General features: G+C 37.7%; 1 protein-coding gene and 1 long non-coding RNA gene across 51 annotated transcripts; one reads left to right on the plus strand and one right to left on the minus strand.

Annotated features, from left to right (window-relative positions):
* Positions 1-1,155: 1,155 nt before the first annotated feature.
* Positions 1,156-9,389, minus strand: LOC113675386 (uncharacterized). 50 transcript variants are annotated; one of them, XM_089208831.1, is made up of 18 exons: positions 9,059-9,389; positions 8,080-8,174; positions 7,698-7,745; positions 7,226-7,255; positions 6,875-6,904; positions 6,755-6,784; positions 6,230-6,277; positions 5,621-5,650; positions 5,501-5,530; positions 5,150-5,179; positions 4,828-4,857; positions 4,534-4,563; positions 4,020-4,055; positions 3,615-3,644; positions 3,104-3,148; positions 2,369-2,410; positions 1,466-1,541; positions 1,156-1,266 (listed from the first exon to the last, which is right to left on the minus strand). In XM_089208831.1, the coding sequence occupies exons 2-17, from the start codon at positions 8,144-8,146 to the stop codon at positions 1,480-1,482; spliced, it is 618 nt and encodes a 205-aa protein (XP_089064957.1). In that variant the 5' UTR covers positions 8,147-8,174; positions 9,059-9,389; the 3' UTR covers positions 1,156-1,266; positions 1,466-1,479. The 50 variants fall into 50 exon arrangements, with proteins under 50 accessions (XP_089064957.1, XP_089064956.1, XP_089064958.1 ...); XM_089208830.1 differs by having other exon boundaries at positions 9,050-9,187; XM_089208832.1 differs by having other exon boundaries at positions 3,104-3,145; positions 8,897-9,125.
* A 3,212-nt stretch (positions 9,390-12,601) lies between these two features.
* On the plus strand, positions 12,602-14,613 carry LOC149044345 (uncharacterized). The gene is made up of 2 exons (XR_016187467.1): positions 12,602-12,744; positions 13,965-14,613. It is a non-coding gene; the product is annotated as an uncharacterized LOC149044345 (long non-coding RNA).
* The last annotated feature ends 251 nt before the right edge of the window (positions 14,614-14,864 follow it).

The raw sequence follows: 14,864 nt of genomic DNA on the forward strand, positions 1-14,864 counted from the left end.
GATCCAATACCAAATTCTCAGAAGTAACATCAGAAGAATTGTACAGCAGACAGTAATGAGAATTACTAATGAGATCTTGGGAGTTAGAGGGTTAAAATATTGCCGCTAGCAGGCTGCAATATTAAAAAAATTGCAGTGCAGCCAGCCCACTGCAATATTGAGCGTCTCAGCTAGTTTAAGACTACCCCTAATGTTTTGCATCATGATAAATTAAAAAGGGGCTTCTCCATTTTCCTCAGAAACTTGGACCAGACTGAAACTGTATACCTTCTCGGGCTGAAATCGCCGACATAAAGCAAAAAGAGAACGTTAGGATATTATGGGGGTCAGCAATTATATGACTTGAATAGACGTGTTTGGCGACCATCCCACCTCCGCGCGACTATGACTCGTGTTTCGCCTTTACAAAGCCTTTAACACTCCCTATTTGTTAGTTTGATCATCGGAATGGGCTGTTTTAAACGTTTTCTGTTGGCTCGCTGCGACACCTATTTACTTGTGTTTCTCTTAGAGTCTCGTTTTACACATGCTTTTAGCCTATGAACTTAGGTGCTCTGTATCGTGACAATGTATGTCATGGAATGTCATACATTGACAGACATAATCTTTAATTTCGACAATTGATTGGCTCGTGTCTTCTCCCTGCTCTTTAAATACAATGTCTATAGTACCAGCAGGAGGTGAGCCAGACAAACTGCGACAGCGAGAGAGTTTTACAGCGATAAAACGCTTAAATCTCTTGGTTAAAAAAAGAACAAGAAGAAGTTTGAGACAGTCTTGCAAGCTATGGGTGAAGGGTGCCTTTTGGTGCAGCTCTTTTTTGTTCCAAGAGATGGTCAAGAGATGGGAGAAAGGCGAGTAGGTCTTATTTTTTGCGTCACATGTAAGCAGACGGGTTGCTGAGCGAAATTATTCAAAATGGCGGCGTCTGTAATCGAGTTTTCAGCACATGTTGAGACAATTTTCAAAGCTTTAGGTTAACCTTTCCAATTTCATAATGCATGGGTGTTTATTTCTCGAGTTCTTCAAGAACTTGAGATGGTTATATGGTTTATATCTCCACCATTCAAAGTTTAAATGGTGGAGGTATAAACCATATAGTATCTGGAACATATACTCCCTTAAACCTAGCTTTGCACAGTCAAAGAACGCCCCTTTTTTTTTCAGCAATCAATCTTTATTGCGGTTATGGCAACATTTACTACAGAAACAATTTTTTTGCTCCCTCCTCTAAGCTACTTGCCATGATTGCTGTAACGTAAATTCCTGCAAATGCGAAAAAAGAAAGAAATTATTAATGATAATCTCGGCCTTCGAAGAAGGAGGAGATCGAAATTTGTCTAGTATCGCCTGGATTCCTATTCCTTTTTTAATTTGATGTTTTTCAATTCTAACCTTGCAAGGCACATGTGGGAAAACGCCACGCTAAATTCCAAGCGTGACCATAGCTTCAAGTAAAACTTACCTTATCTATTCATTTTATGGTCCCCATTCTTCAGCCCAAGTTTCAAGCCCTCCTAGATGCAGGCACAGCGAACCCACTAGAGAGAGCATATACATCAAAACTTAATTAGTTACGAAGTTAATACCTGGCAAACAAAGGTAAGGCATTAAGTTTTATTCATTCAAAGGCTTTATATAAATTTCTTTTAGGCTTGACAATGTATGCAAAGGAAATCATAAGAGAAGTTCAAAATTGCAGTTTTGAGATTCCAAAGAGTTGCTTAATCGTTGGAATTGTCTTTAGATGTGTTGGATACCCGTCAATGGACGCCGCCATTTTGAAAACAACTCAGTAACCTGGTCGCACCCGCAAAGAGCGCGTTTTGGTACATAGACAGCTACTGCTTTGCTTAGCACTTAAGTCATCCTTTGAGTCAAAAATGTCTTTCTGAACAGCACATATTTCCTCACTGGGTCACCACAGTTAATAAAAAAAGAACTGAAAAAAGAAGCTGCGGATTGAAGCATCCATAATCGAGACAGTTTTCGAAAAGCTAGTCTGCTTTTTGGAGAGAATAATCAAATAGAGTGATTTCTGAACGATACTTCTTCCCTAAGTTAAGTGTAAGTTTGCAGTTTCTGAGGAAATGCGGTATGTTGACTTGTTTTCTTGAAGAAAGAATATTTCATCTTGATGCAAGCCATAATCACTTCGGGGGATCGAAGACATCAAAACTTTATTTCTCGATGCGAATCCCCTATATAAACATAGAAAAATTCCCCCTATGCACGATAAAATCAAAATATGTTTACACTACAGTAGAAATTCTGCAAATAATGACAATAATATAAACATTAAATTCATAAAATTACATCAGTCTTCATAGAAAAACAAAACCAAATAATAAGAATAGGCAATCCTTACATCGCTGCAAGGATTCCTGTCTCCTCTCGGTGGGAACGTCGCCTTGAGCAGATGAAAACAAGTAAGAATTTAGTACGCTCAGTTTCGCAATGATTTGAGACTTGCGGACGAAAAGTAATATCAAACTCCACGAGATGAGCCTCGGCGAAGGACAAAATCATCGATTGTCTTACAGAGCTTTTGGTTGAATACAATACTAAAATGCACACGGCATTACCATAGCAAGATAGCAAGTCAATTATATACCTATTATATAAGTGATTCTTTATTTATTAAATGTTTTGAATTTATTCCCGTGTTTTTTTTCTTGGCTTCTCATTTTCAAACTGTCCCCTTCCCAGCCGTTCTTAGGATGTCACGCAAACCTCCAATCGAGTCTCTCTTAGGCCACCATAATTTTTCATCCCAAGCGTCTTTGCGCTCTTTTTGTGTCTTTGCCAGTCTGACGCACACGCCAAACCGTCTACCAAGGAGGTTTTATCCAAGTTATCATTTGTTAATCGATTAGCTGTATAAGTGAATAAGGGACTCGAAAATGAATCCATAGAGGGAGCCAAACCCCCCCCCCCCTCTCCAAAGGAAACAGCGTAAACACGGAAAATAACTTTTTGCATAGACATAATCTTAAAATGAAGACAGTACAATAGGCAAGCTTACAATAATGATATATAAATAAACTTCAAAATCATATCTATTTTATACAATTGGCAAAAACAAATTATTTTAATCAATTACCTTGAAATCGCCTGAGGAATATTTTTCTATCGGCTGACATTTCTTCTGAAAACGAGCATGTAAGAATTTAGTAAGCTGAGCTTTGCAGAGATGCAAAACTTGTAAACAAACTCTGATAGCAAAACCAATTGGGGCAAGCCCTGGCAGAGGACAAAATGATAGATTTTCTTAACAGTACTTTGCAAATTTGGCGAATAGATTCTTGCGAACCCAAACCTCAAGTTTGGTGTTAATCATTTATCATGTAGGTAATTCTTTATTAATGACATGCATGTTTTTTATGCATTCATTTATTTTTGACTGTCATTTTCACGCAAAGATCTCATCGAGCTCCTAGTACGCTGCCATTATTTTCAGTCCCAAGCCTCTCTGGTCTTTTCGCTCTTTTTCACGGCGGTATTCTTATAAAGCTTTAGAGCACATAATAAACCGCCCGCTTGACAGGCTATATCCAAGATATTTATCATCAGTCTATAAGCCACGCAAGTGAATGAGAGGATGGACAACGAACCTTTTTCTTCCCTTCTCTGAGGCGCATCACCTGAAAACAAGAAAATAATAAATATAGAAGGTGAGCTTCGCAATGATACAGATTGGAGGTCACAAAACTCAAAACTCCATCGGATGAGCTTCGGTGAAAGACAAAATCAAAATCTGGAGCACACGCCAAACCGCCAACTTAGGTCATCATTTTTTAGTCTCTTAGCTATACGAGTGTACAAGGGACTCGAGAATGAAAAACAACTCCCTCCCCCCCCGGGAAACAATGTAAACACGGAAAATAACTTTTTACATAGACACAATCTTAAAATACAGAAATTACAATAGGCAAGCTTAAGAAAATAATGTATAAATAAATATCAAAAACTTATCTAATTTACATAAATATAAAAAACAATTCATTTTAATCAGTGACCTTGATATAATCCTCCTGGGACCGGCATTTCTTCACCTGAAAACAAGCAAATAAGAATTTAGTAAGCTGAGTTTCACAGTGATGCAAGCCTTGTAGACAAAATCTGATAACAAAACCAACTGGGGCGAGCCCTGGCAGAGGACAAAATGATCGATTTTCTTAACAGTACTTTGCAAATTTGGCGAATACATTCTTGCGAATAACTCGCCTCCAAACCTCAAGCATGGTGTTAATCATTTATCAGGTAGGTGATTCTTTATTAATGACATGCATGTTTTTTATGCATTCCTTTATTTTGACTCTTATTTTCAAGCAAATTTCTTATGAAGCTCCTAGTACGCTGCCATTATTCTCAGTCCAAAGCCCCTCAGGTCTTTTTGCTCTTTTTCGCTGCGGCATTCTCATAAAATTTTGGAGCACATAATAAACCACCCGCTTGGCAGGCTTTATTCAAGATATTTATCTTTAGTCTATAAGCTACGCAAGTGAATCAGTAAGAGGATCGACAATAAACCTTTTTCTCTCCTATTCTGGGACGCATCGCCTGAAAACGAGCAAATGATAAATTAACAAGGTGAGCTTCGCAATGGTGCAATGATCCAAGACTTGAAGACAAAATCTGGTGGCAAAAACCGCAAGGATAAGCCACGGCGGAGGAGAAAATGATCATTTGTCTTAACAGAGTTTTACAAATATGACTGAAACATATTTGCCAATGACTAATTCACATACCTAACATGTGGTGTAAAACCTCGGTGATATATGTGATTCTCTACTGAATGATTTGAGTTAATGATCGACAACAAACCTTGTTCTTCCCTTTTCTCAGGTGCGTCACCTGAAAACAAGAGGCGAAAGACAAAGTTATCAACCGTCTTACAGAGCTTTTACTTAAAAACAATTCTGAAATGTAACCGGCATTACGATAGCATTACGTTCTTGGCCACGGTATGTCACGCAGAGTTCTCATCGAGCGCCTATTACGCTGCCATTATTTTCAGTCCAAAGCCTCTCAGATCTTAGCGCCCTTTTTCGCGGCGGCATTCTTATAAAACTTTTGAGCACATAAGAAACTGCCCGCTTGGCAGGCTCTATCCAAGATTTTAATGAGTTAATGATCGACAACAAACCTTGTTCTTCCCTTTTCTCAGGTGCGTCACCTGAAAACAAGAGGCGAAAGACAAAGTTATCAACCGTCTTACAAAGCTTTTACTTAAAAACAATTCTGAAATGTAACCGGCATTACGATAGCATTACGTTCTTGGCCACGGTATGTCACGCAGAGTTCTTATCGAGCGCCTATTACGCTGCCATTATTTTCAGTCCAAAGCCTCTCAGATCTTAGCGCTCTTTTTCGCGGCGGCATTGTTATAAAACTTTTGAGCACATAATAAACTGCCCGCTTGGCAGGCTCTATCCAAGATAGTTATCATTAGTCTATAAGCTACGCAAGTGAATCAATAAGAGGATCGACAATAAACCTTTTTCTCTCCTATTCTGGGACGCATCGCCTGAAAACGAGCAAATGATAAATTAACAAGGTGAGCTTCGCAATATGTGATTCTCTCCTGAATGGTTTGAGTTAATGATCGACAACAAACCTTGTTCTTCCCTTTTCTCAGGTGCGTCACCTGAAAACAAGAGGCGAAAGACAAAGTTATCAACCGTCTTACAGAGCTTTTACTTAAAAATAATTCTGAAATGTAACCGGCATTACGATGGCAAGATAGCATGTCAGTTATACCTATTGTATTAGTGATTATTTTTTCATTGAATGTTTTGAGTTTATTGCCATGTTTTTTTTCTTGGCTTCTTATTTTCAAACTGTCCACTTCTCGGCTATTCTTAGGATGTTACGCAAAGCTCAATCGAGTTCCAATATAGCCACCATAATTTTCCATCCCAGGCGTCTTTGCGCTCTTTTTCGCGTCTTTGCAACTCTGACACACACGCCAAACACCTCACTCAGGAAGTTTTATTCCAATTGTCATTTTTAGTCTATTAGCTATACAATTGAATATGAACCCATGGAGGGAACTCCCCCCCCCCCCAAGGAAACAGTGTAAACATGGGAAATAACTTTTTACATAGACATAATTTTAAAATGCAGACATTACAATAGGCAAGCTTAAGAAAATAGTATATAAATAAATATCAAAATCATATCTACTTTACATAAATATCAAAAACAAATCATTTTAATCAGTAACCTTGATTATGTCTAAGGAATAATCCTCCTGGGGCCGGCATTTCTTTACCTGAAAACAAGCAAGTAAGAATTTAGTAAGCTGAAATTCGCAGTGATGCAAGACTTGTAGACAAAATCTGATAGCAAAACCAACTGGGGCGAGCCCTGGCAGAGGACAAAATGATCGATTTTCTTAACAGCACTTTGCAAATTTGGCGAATACATTCTTGCGAATAACTCGCCTCCAAACTTCAAGCATGGTGTTAATCATTTATCAGGTAGGTGATTCTTTATTAATGACATGCATGTTTTTTATGCATTTCTTTATTTTGACTCTCATTTTCACGCAAATTTCTTATGAAGCTCCTAGTACGCTGCCATTATTCTCAATCCCAAGCCCCTCAGGTCTTTTGCTCTTTTTCGCTGCGGCATTCTCATAAAATTTTGGAGCACATAATAAACTGCCCGCTTGGCAGGCTTTATTCAAGATATTTATCTTTAGTCTATAAACTACGCAAGTGAATCAATAAGAGGATCGACAATAAACCTTTTTCTCTCCTATTCTGGGACGCATCGCCTGAAAACGAGCAAATGATAAATTAACAAGGTGAGCTTCGCAATATGTGATTCTCTCCTGAATGGTTTGAGTTAATGATCGACAACAAACCTTGTTCTTCCCTTTTCTCAGGTGCGTCACCTGAAAACAAGAGGCGAAAGACAAAGTTATCAACCGTCTTACAGAGCTTTTACTTTAAAACAATTCTGAAATGTAACCGGCATTACGATAGCATTACGTTCTTGGCCACGGTATGTCACGCAGAGTTCTTATCGAGCGCCTATTACGCTGCAATTATTTTCAGTCCAAAGCCTCTCAGATCTTAGCTTTCTTTTTCGTGGCGGCATTCTTAGAAAAATTTAGAGCACATAATAAACTGCCCGCTTGGCAGGCTCTATCCAAGATAGTTATCATTAGTCTATAAACTACGCAAGTGAATCAATAAGAGGATCGACAATAAACCTTTTTCTCTCCTATTCTGGGACGCATCGCCTGAAAACGAGCGAATGATAAATTAACAAGGTGAGCTTCGCAATGATGCAATGATCCAAGACTTAAAGACAAAATCTGGTGGCAAAAACCGCAAGGATAAGCCACGGCGGAGGAGAAAATGATCATTTGTCTTAACAGAGTTTTACAAATATGACTGAAATATATTTGCCAATGACTAATTCACATACCTAACATGTGGTGTAAAACCTCGGTGATATATGTGATTCTCTATTGAATGGTTTGAGTAAATACTTATGTTTTTTCTCGGTCTCACATGATCATACTCTCACTATGCAAGGGAAGATCCTCCATGACTTAACTACAATCAGTTTAACTGTACACATTACAGCAGAAATGCTTAAAACAATAATGTATACTTTAAATTACCAAAATGGTATGTACATTAAATAAACAGCGAAAACAAATAACTTGAATAAGCAACCTGAAAGTTTTCTGATGTATCCTCTTCGCTGGACCTCCTTCTTTTCAGCTGAAAAAAAGCAGATAAGAAATCAATATTGCTCACCTTCGGAATAATTCAAGACTTGCGGATTAAATTTCAAATTGAGTTTTGAGACCACTAGATCTCCACTTGAAAAAGGGTCACCATTATCTTCAAAATTCTTGCTCTCCGTTATCCTCACCAGCTTTTCTACATTTCTTTGTTACTAACCCAGGAGATTGTTCTGTTTTATGAAGGCAACATCCTGTAGCAGTTAAGTTTGTCTATTTTCACCACCTACTTGCTAGATCAGTATTGTATTGATACTGAAAAAAGAAGTTAGAAGTCAGTCAATTCCGGGAGACAAAGAAAATTCTTGTACCTGATACAAAACAATCCATGAAAAACAAAGCCACCATGCAGAGCAACAAAACTGTGGGTATCTTCATCTTTATCTTGCGTTTGCTACTTTGAATACTAAAGAAAAAAAACCCAGAAAAACAATTAAGCAAAACCGATATGGCTTTATGTGGAAGAGAGACTTCAGTGCGCTACAAAGCTAATTACAAGAAAAGGCTAATCTACAGATTAACATATGGTATGAATACCCTGTGAATAACCTGATGTAGAGGACAGAGTAGAAATGTCTAGCGCATGTCAAGATCTTTAGCGGGCTCACGTGTGAAACCATTGCAGGATTATAATAAAATGGCAAATTTTGCAGAAAATAAAGATAGGCGTGGTTTTTTTTTTGCCTAAGTTAAGACGCAAGAAAACATGACTGAAAGTCTAGCAACAGAGCGTTCTTTAACAGGAGTGCGAAATATTATTTGAAAACCATATTTTGTCCTTTGAATGAAATTTTAAGCGATAAAAATGAAAAAGTCTTATGTTCAGTAATAAGGTGTTTCTTGAAAAAAAGACCGATATTAACAACAGCTCGTATACTACGAAGAATAGCAGGTAATTTAGTGTTAACAACTGGGTTGAAAACGTAAATTAGCCACCGTAAAGGGTAAAAAAGCTGACGTTTCGAGTGTTAGCCCTTCGTCAGAGCGATGACGAAGGGCTAACGCTCGAAACGTCAGCTTTTTTACCCTTTACGGTGGCTAATTTACGTTTTCAACCCAGTTGTTAACACTAAATTACCTGCTATACTCTCCCACCGACGCAGCACCACAGTTTCTTTAGAAACTTACCCCTTTACTACGAAGAATAGTTTTAGCCAAGGAAATGATCTATTTAACCAACTTTACGCCTTTGTAAACAAGAGTTCAGCCCTGGATATCTTATACCGCCTGACAGGAAAAATGTGAAAAGAACGGCCTCATGGAGAGAAGAAAGCAGCTTACTTTGCACACCTTGTCACAAGATTCTGTAACCCTCTTGAAGTCTTCTTCTCGGACGGGAATGAGTAACTAATGATCAAATTAGGGAGTTTGCAGCTCTTTTATGCGATTTCCAAACAAAGAAGAGTTACTATTCTTGGCCGGAAAGCGCTTTAGGCGAGGCAAAACAATAGAATTTGCTCTTCTTGTAGACACAATCACACTTCAGTAACTAAAAAGGGTGACTAGACATGAGTTTTCTTACACGATAATCTTGATCAAGATGAAATTTACGAATTAATCTAAATATATTTCAAATTTTAGTAAATGCGTTATTCACAGTCCATGATTGGAAAGGTACAGTTCAAGATGTAACCTATAGAAACCATTTCTGCCACTGCAAACAGTTGGATTGCCAGAGGTCAGAAGACGTAAATAGGAAAAGTCGAATTAATTCGAGGGCTTAAGAGTAGAGCTTCTTTTTCTATCACATGGATATTTACCACACATACGTTAATGCTTAGTCTTTATCAAAAAATACATATATCTATGAAATATCAGAATATTTACTTTTATAGGATGATATCTGCGTGCATTGGACATGATTCATTCTCGCTATCTTCATACGAAAAGATATCTGTGTCGTCATGGTAATCGATCCTTTGAACGAGGCGGTTTTCATAAACGTGGCAGTTTTTTTTTATGAACGCGGTGGCTTTTCTTTTCGCTTATACTTTTTTGAAAGCTCACCAACTTAAGTAAGCTGTCATAGAAAGGGTAATCAAAATTAAAATTCTCTTCACGTCCATATATCTAACCCCAATTTAGACCCTTGACCAAGGCTGTGACCCAAGTTTCACTTAGAGGAAACGACTGAATAAGGAGCCTGGGAGGGGAAGGAATTTTGACTTAGAATTTCGCGAGCATAAGCTTTGTTTCCATCATAAAGATATTGATTAAATACCACAATTTCTCCTTTTTCGTAGGATAAGATCTTCTCCATGCGTAATAAGTTTATAAACACGGTGGTATTTCTCTTTATGAACAGTTTTTTCTTAATTTTAGGCTGAATCTTGTTCAGTCCCAATGTCAATCAAAAAAACTGACGAACGGTATCTTAGCGTAAAAGCCTTGTCAAAGTATGCTTTCGTCTAAGTGGAGTGAATAGTGGTTTAAAGGTAAAAGGTTTTTGTTAGTTATACAAGTTTCCCACTTTTTGTCCGAAGAGTTTCTCCAAAATAGAAACTGATGGTCAAGATACTCAGATAATAGTACCTTGCAGCGCCAATTATTCTAGTAATGGGGTCAGAATGAACGTTGTGATTGGCCAACCCTGTACGTACCAAGTCCCTCAAGGGACGTGCAGAAGTTCATAATAAGTTTTTACACTATAATTCCGTTCCACCTCGATCAAGGTAGACTTTTACGGGCTCAAATAAATACTGTGTAAAGAATTACTAATTCCGAAAATAATGGAAACAGAGGCTTTGTGACGTTTGAGCTTTTATTAAGACCGGTAAATATTTTTTAAGTGTTGAAGTGCTAAAGGTATTGTTCAATCGTAGATTTTTTCTTCAAATTATTCAAGTTCTAGACTTTTCAACACAGCAATATGCGATTTTATAGCCGTAAGGTCGCGTTTCGCCCCATAACAACGATTCTAGCGTGGTGAGATCTATCGCCCGAATCTCGTAAATGCAAGAAATTCGTTCGTTTGTTTGCTTCTGAACGGTCAGTTATAGAACTTTTTAGAATAAGGAGATATTTCTAGGTCATTTTATTTTGCATTTTATTAGTAAGTTTTGGTACCACGCGATTATCTGGTTACCCCAAAGTTTGCAAATATCGACCTGGAGCATGTTCTGTGATTTGCGTCGAAGGTTACTTCGGGAAAAAATTTGTACGCGTGCTAGTTTCACTAAAACCCTAGAAAAACATACATCAGAAGAAAGCTTGATAAATGCAGTTTACGTTAAGCGTGTTTTCCTTCGCTAAACCCAGTCGATCTATAATTCACGTGCACCTCTGAACAAAAAACATGTTTTTAGCTCCGATATTTCGGATCGGTTTGAAGACGGAAGTTCTCTTTTAACATGCCCACCTATATCTAACTTGTAACAAGCACGTGCACAGTCAGGGTCGATAAAATGTCAAGTTATACGAAACATAACAAACAATGAGGCCATCGTAAATCTGCATGAATAATCAAAATACCAATATTTTACTTCATAACAAAACTCTGCTCTCCAAGAAGCTGCTCCAATTCCAACACAAATGTAAAACAGTTCCATAGCATTGAAACTTATCTTCGAAGTAAATAATTTGATTTCAGCCTTACTAGTGTCAGTGAACTTTATAAAAAGCATTCGCGAGAAGAAAAGCCACCGCGTTCATAAAAAACAACAACAGACAACTATCAGGTTGATTATTCAATTTATTTGTTTTCGCTGTTTATTTAATGTACATATCATTTTGATAATTTAAAGTATACATTATTGTTTTAAGCATTTCTGCTGTAATGTGTGCAGTTGAACTGATTGTAGTTAAGGTATGGAGGATTTTCCCTTGCACAGCGAGAGTATGATCAAGTAAGGTCAAGAAAAACATAAATATTGATTCAAAACATTTAATAGAGAATCACATATACCACCGAGGTTTTGCACCACATGTTAGATATGTGAGTTATTTGCAAATATGCCTCAGTCATAGTTGCAGAGCTCTAATAAGACAACTGACCATTTTGTCCTCCGCCGTGTCTTATCCTAGTGGTTTTTGCCATTGTATTTTGTCTACAAGTCTTGGATCATTGCGAAGCTCACCTTGTTAAATTATCGTTTGCTTGTTTTCGGATGATGCGTCCGAAACAGAAGGGAAGGAAAAGGTTGATTGTCGATCCTCTTTTTCACTTGCATAGCTTGTAGGCTAACGATTAATAACTTGAAGAAAGCCTGCAAAGCAGGCGGTTTATAATGTGCTTTAAAGTTTTCTAAGAATGCTGCGCCGAAAATTAAAAATTAAATTAAGCATAACTCATGATTTGCTAGTTGCTAATTAGTGGTATCGCAATAATAGCATGATTATCAATGAAAACAAGCTGCAAGCAATAGTATTGGGAACAACTGATCATACGTTTTCTTCTGCTGTCAAACCCTCGATTGACGTATTTGTTGCGAGAATTGACAACAAATTTTGTTTCGATAACCATATATCTGCCATCTGCAAGAAGATAAACAATCAGTTTAGCCTTATGTTAAGACTTCATAAACTGATTTCTGATTGACTTCATGTTACCACATTTTCAATGCTGCTTTACAGTTTGGCATCACTGTGGTGCACGTAATGCAGAAAAGTTAGAGGCTTTAACTAAACGCATACTCACATTACTTAAGGATTACAGCTCTTCCTGTGACCAGCTACTTGACAAGGTCAACCTCAATTTTTTATGTTTGTGAGTATATGCGTATGTAAAAAAACGCTGATACAACCGTGGTGGAAGCTGAAAATTTCTTGAACAAAACGTTTTACCGCGAAATGTAAATAACATATTTCTCTTTAAATTTAAGTAACTTACAGGATATCTTGGCTTATTGTAATATTCGCATTCCATGTTATCCTCAGCCCATCATGGAGCGAAAGAGGGTCTGCAAACACACACTTTTGAGAGCCTTTCAAGACTTTATAGCAAAAAAGATCAAGGCTGTGCGAAACGGGATGGAAAGGTAAGTGTAACAACTTATTACAGACTTCTACATGAACCCGAAATAGAAGGTTTTAGTTGAAATTTAGTACTTTTCGGGATTTCTAAGGTAATTTTCACATTCCCACACAGATAAATGATCTCCTTGGCCCATCAGAGAAAGGCAAAAATGGTTTGCTAACATACAATGTCATTAAAGAATTTGGGAGGCGTCTCCCACAAATACCATAAAGATCGAAGCCGCGCGAAAAAACACGCCCAGGTCCCTTGAGGGACCTGGTGCAGGGTTGGCCAATCCCAGCATTCATTTGGACGCATTATTAGCCAAGTCGCATATTCTTCGTTCATGTTTTCATAATTGACGTTCTTACTGGTCTGTTTCGCTCATTGGCAAAGACATTTTCAAGACGAATAGATAAGTTTGTGTCTACGAGTCGATATTTAATTCAAAATTTATTATTTAAATACCAATTCCATATCAGTAAATCAAAAACACCGAAAGAACACCGGATGCAAAGATCAAAGGCACGTAAGAACTGCATGAAGAAAAGTTTCATACATATAAGACAAGCTCTCCACATAAAGCTTATTTTCTTTTAAAAAAGTCGATTTTAAATTAGAATATGTTGTTCAATCCGAAAAAAACGAAAAGAACGTTCGCGAAAAGCCGTGATACGTTCATAGACCAATGACCATAATAACTTAGTCGAATTTACTTGTACAAATGTAATTGTTCAATAGGAGGAATATTGGATTTTGATGAAGGAGTTTCAGAAATTTTGGTATTTCATCAATATCTGTACGATAGAAACGATTATTATATATTCAAGCGCTTACAGTCATTGTTTTTGAAAGTCATCTTACCTCTGGCAAAACAGCTGTTTACATCAACGAAGAAGATTGTTACTAGTTACATCATTGTTTTTGAAAGTCATCTTACCTCTGGCAAAACAGCTGTTTACATCATTTTAACAAAATGGCCATTTCAAATGGCATTTATGCTCAATCGAAGTGAAATGTGATCAAAAGAGAAGTGCTTTTGATGGTTATGCTAGGAACCCTGAGTTTTCCCATTTCCTTACGTCGAGCGTTTCTCCAAAATGTGAACTGATATTCGATATACATTATGAACAGAACATGATTGCACGTGAACATGACTGTTAATTTATGTTCGAGCTTTGTTACGCTAAAGTCTCTCACTTGTTCGTAAAATCAACTCTCCCTTCATTTTTTTTTTAACAGCAGCCGACTCTATAATCAACAGATCGCTTATCAAGACACCTCTTATGGAAAACTTGGCAAGGACTGGCCGTTTCATTTCAGAAATGAGGAGAGCCACGTCGACAAGACTGAATAACGTCTGCGCATGCCACTTTCTCGTATCTGAATACATGGCAACAGAATACATCAGTTGATGTGCCCCCAATTTTGGACCATTTAGACCGTTGACATCCTCTATCAACTCAAACAACTAACAAACAAACTTCAGTAGACACCTATCGCTTAAGACTTTCCGCCACATGCACATAACACCATATTTGTAGCACAACCTGTGTGCCCAAGCTGCATTTTTGCGATAAAAAAATGGTGTTCAAATTTTATTTTGCTTCCCTGTTAAAAAACGGTCTATTTCGAAATTTTGTAGCTCCTCTTTTCGTCTTAGGTCTTAATAGCATCGCTTTTAGTTTTCTCCAAAATTTCACTATCATGTGGGACAAATATGCACGTGGTGAAGTAATGTACCATTGTACGTGGAAATCGTTGTTTAGGCAGCGGGAGCGAAACAGTTTCTTTTTCTGTACTCGTAGTTCAGAATCATAATGGCCGAAAAACGCTATCGCTACACGTATGGATATTTTTTATTAATTAAAAAATATACAACGTTTGTACAGCAGATGCATCAACTTACTACGCTTTAAAAAATTCGTCGACATACAGATGCGTGTGGACGTGTACGTATTTGCGACATTTAGACAGGCTGGCCCGGTTCAGCTCAGAGCTGGTTTAAATGAGGGCCTGTGTAAACATTGACAAGGCCAGACCACAACACTGGGACCAACGCTCCTTACTCTTTATAAAAGTGCGTAAGTCCTTAAACGTCCCCTGCTAACCAGTATAGAGAAGATGCAGGAGACGGGGCTT

This window comes from Pocillopora damicornis, chromosome 6 (genome assembly GCF_964200805.1).
Source record: "Pocillopora damicornis chromosome 6, jaPocDami1.2, whole genome shotgun sequence".
NCBI classification, from domain to species: domain Eukaryota; kingdom Metazoa; phylum Cnidaria; class Anthozoa; order Scleractinia; family Pocilloporidae; genus Pocillopora; species Pocillopora damicornis.

What these genes read in the sequence shown, in the direction of transcription:
- LOC113675386 (XM_089208831.1), bottom strand. Translation starts at nt 8,146, where the DNA reads ATGAAGATACCCACAGTTTTGTTGCTCTGCATGGTGGCTTTGTTTTTC. An exon ending in TGAGAAAAGGGAAGAACAAG is followed by an intron (nt 5,531 to 5,620) that starts GTTTGTTGTCGA and finishes GCTCGTTTTCAG; the next exon opens with GCGATGCGTCCCAGAATAGG. An exon ending in TGAGAAAAGGGAAGAACAAG is followed by an intron (nt 4,564 to 4,827) that starts GTTTGTTGTCGA and finishes GCTCGTTTTCAG; the next exon opens with GCGATGCGTCCCAGAATAGG.